We start from the raw sequence: 2,336 nt of genomic DNA, 5'->3' as shown, positions 1-2,336 counted from the left end.
GGGTTGCGCTGAGGTGGACGCGTTCGACGCGTCTCTTCGGAGTCTCTCAAGCTTTTCGCCGGTCATGTGATGTTGATCCTTTTTGGGATTAAGGTTTTCGGCGGAATCTCAAAAGTGATGCAAACGTGAGTAAAACGACGTTTATTTTTAACTTCTAAAAGTGGCGGTCAGATATACCCGTGCCGACACCTCTTACGGCTGTGCCCCTGGTTTAAATCAAACATCTCTGCCAAGCCTTTCGCAAAGGGCCCGTTATGTGGTGATCTGCCTGTTGTATCCGCGCTCGGCGGATACACCGATATCCTATAAAATGCAGGTTGAGCTCACCTGTAATTCCCCACCAGCTGAGCAGGTCCAGGTCTACGCGCTAATTCGTCTGTGACGATTCGCTTTCTTCTCCACCCACACGTCAATCTATCCTCACCATGAAATTCTCCCTCATATTTCTTGGCCTTTTCGCCGTCGCCACCGCTGCCCCGCTGGCGATAAGGCGTGCTGAGCACGCTCCTGCTGGCGTGGTTAGTGGACGTGATATTCAAACCGGCGATATGTTACGGCGAAGCGACAACTCCCCCATTCAAGTTGTCCGCGCCAACGACGATAGCATAAAACGGAACCTCGGAGAAAATTTGGAAACACGGCAAGTTGAAGAAGCGATTGAGATCGTCGAAGCTGTTGTTGAGCTTGTCACGGGTTTAATTGACGCGATAAACGAGGATAACACGGTACGAGATTGAGCAATTTTTTACAAGTCAGGTTTAACTCAATGCGCACCACCTTAGAAACGTGGTCAATTTACCATCGACACGGTTACCCAGTCGGGAGAGCAATGGCCAGGCTTCAATTGGGTCATCTGCCACACTGATCACACAACGGCTTTCGATGGTACCCAGGGCACTGACTGGGGCCACACTCATCATGAACTCGACGTCACCTTCGGAACAATTGGGTCAGTCCTTTTTATGAATAAATCGAGGCTTTTGCTTTTTTAACATTTCTGGATACTAGGTTTGAGCTTTATTGGTTCAGGTCAGGTACATTCACCCGGAACGGAGACGGTGGATACTTGAACGTGCGTATCCTCGTTATTGCGATTGATAATGGTCTTAATCATGTGTCTTGAACAGTGGGCCTATGAAGACTGGTGGCTACCACTTTTATCTATAACCTAGACTTAAGCCTAGAGAGTCATTTCTATAACTTAGACTTAAGCCTAGAGGCTATATCTATAATGCTTAGGATTTTTTGAAAGGCATTTCAAATGTAGGCCTGGGTATTTCATAGTGAATTTTCCATAGATACCCAGCGCATTTTCTGCGAAATTTCAAATGCAGCCCTGGATATTTCATTGTGATTTTTCAAATGTATCCCTGGATATTTCATTGCGATTTTTCAATAGATACCCTGGGTATTTCATTGCGATTTTTCAAATGTATCCCTGGGTATTTCATTGCGATTTTTCAATAGATACCCTGGGCATTTCATTGCGATTTTTCAATGGATACCTGGCACATTTCATTGCGATTTTTCAAATGTATACCCTGGGTATTTCATTGCGATTTTTCAAATATAGCCCTGGGCATTTCATTGCGATTTTTCAATAGATACCCTGGGCATTTCATTGCGATTTTTCAAATGTATCCCTGGGTATTTCATTGCGATTTTTCAAATATAGCCCTGGGCATTTCATTGCGATTTTTCAATAGATACCCTGGGCATTTCATTGCGATTTTTCAAATGTATTCCTGGGTATTTCATTGCGATTTTTCAAATATAGCCCTGGGCATTTCATTGCGATTTTTCAAATGTATCCCTGGGCATTTCATTGCGATTTTTCAAATGTATTCCTGGGCATTTCATTGCGATTTTTCAATAGATACCCTGGGCATTTCATTGCGATTTTTCAAATGTATTCCTGGGTATTTCATTGCAATTTTTCAAATGTATTCCTTGGTATTTCATTGCAATTTTTCAAATGTATTCCTGGGCATTTCATTGTGATTTTTCAATAGATACCCTGGGCATTTCATTGCGATATTTCAAATGTATTCCTGGGCATTTCATTGCGATTTTTCAAATGTATTCCTGGGTATTTCATTGCAATTTTTCAAATATATTCCTGGGTATTTCATTGTGATTTTTCAAATGTATCCCTGGATATTTCATTGCAATTTTTCAAATGTATCCCACATGTCAGGGTCCATGCAATGGGCTTCCCTGGAGGGTGGTCACATGGCCAATTACGAAAAATGGTCAAAAAACGAAAGTTGTAGCCCTGCACTGTAGCTTCCCGAATCTGTTTGAATTATGTTCTGAAGTGCTCCCGTTGTGGAGAT

At 42.7% G+C, this 2,336-nt stretch overlaps 1 protein-coding gene across 1 annotated transcript; it reads left to right on the top strand.

Moving 5' to 3' along the window:
* Positions 1-339: 339 nt before the first annotated feature.
* Positions 340-1,172, top strand: MISSP21.37 (ectomycorrhiza-regulated small secreted protein; the record flags this gene model as incomplete). The annotated part of the gene is made up of 4 exons (XM_001888185.1): positions 340-725; positions 783-949; positions 1,009-1,072; positions 1,128-1,172. The coding sequence occupies exons 1-4, from the start codon at positions 426-428 to the stop codon at positions 1,170-1,172; spliced, it is 576 nt and encodes a 191-aa protein (XP_001888220.1). The 5' UTR covers positions 340-425.
* Between the last annotated feature and the right edge of the window lie 1,164 nt (positions 1,173-2,336).

Source organism: Laccaria bicolor, genomic scaffold (assembly GCF_000143565.1).
Source record: "Laccaria bicolor S238N-H82 LACBIscaffold_52 genomic scaffold, whole genome shotgun sequence".
NCBI classification, from domain to species: Eukaryota; Fungi; Basidiomycota; class Agaricomycetes; order Agaricales; family Hydnangiaceae; genus Laccaria; species Laccaria bicolor.
This window is presented reverse-complemented; position numbering and strand designations above follow the sequence as displayed.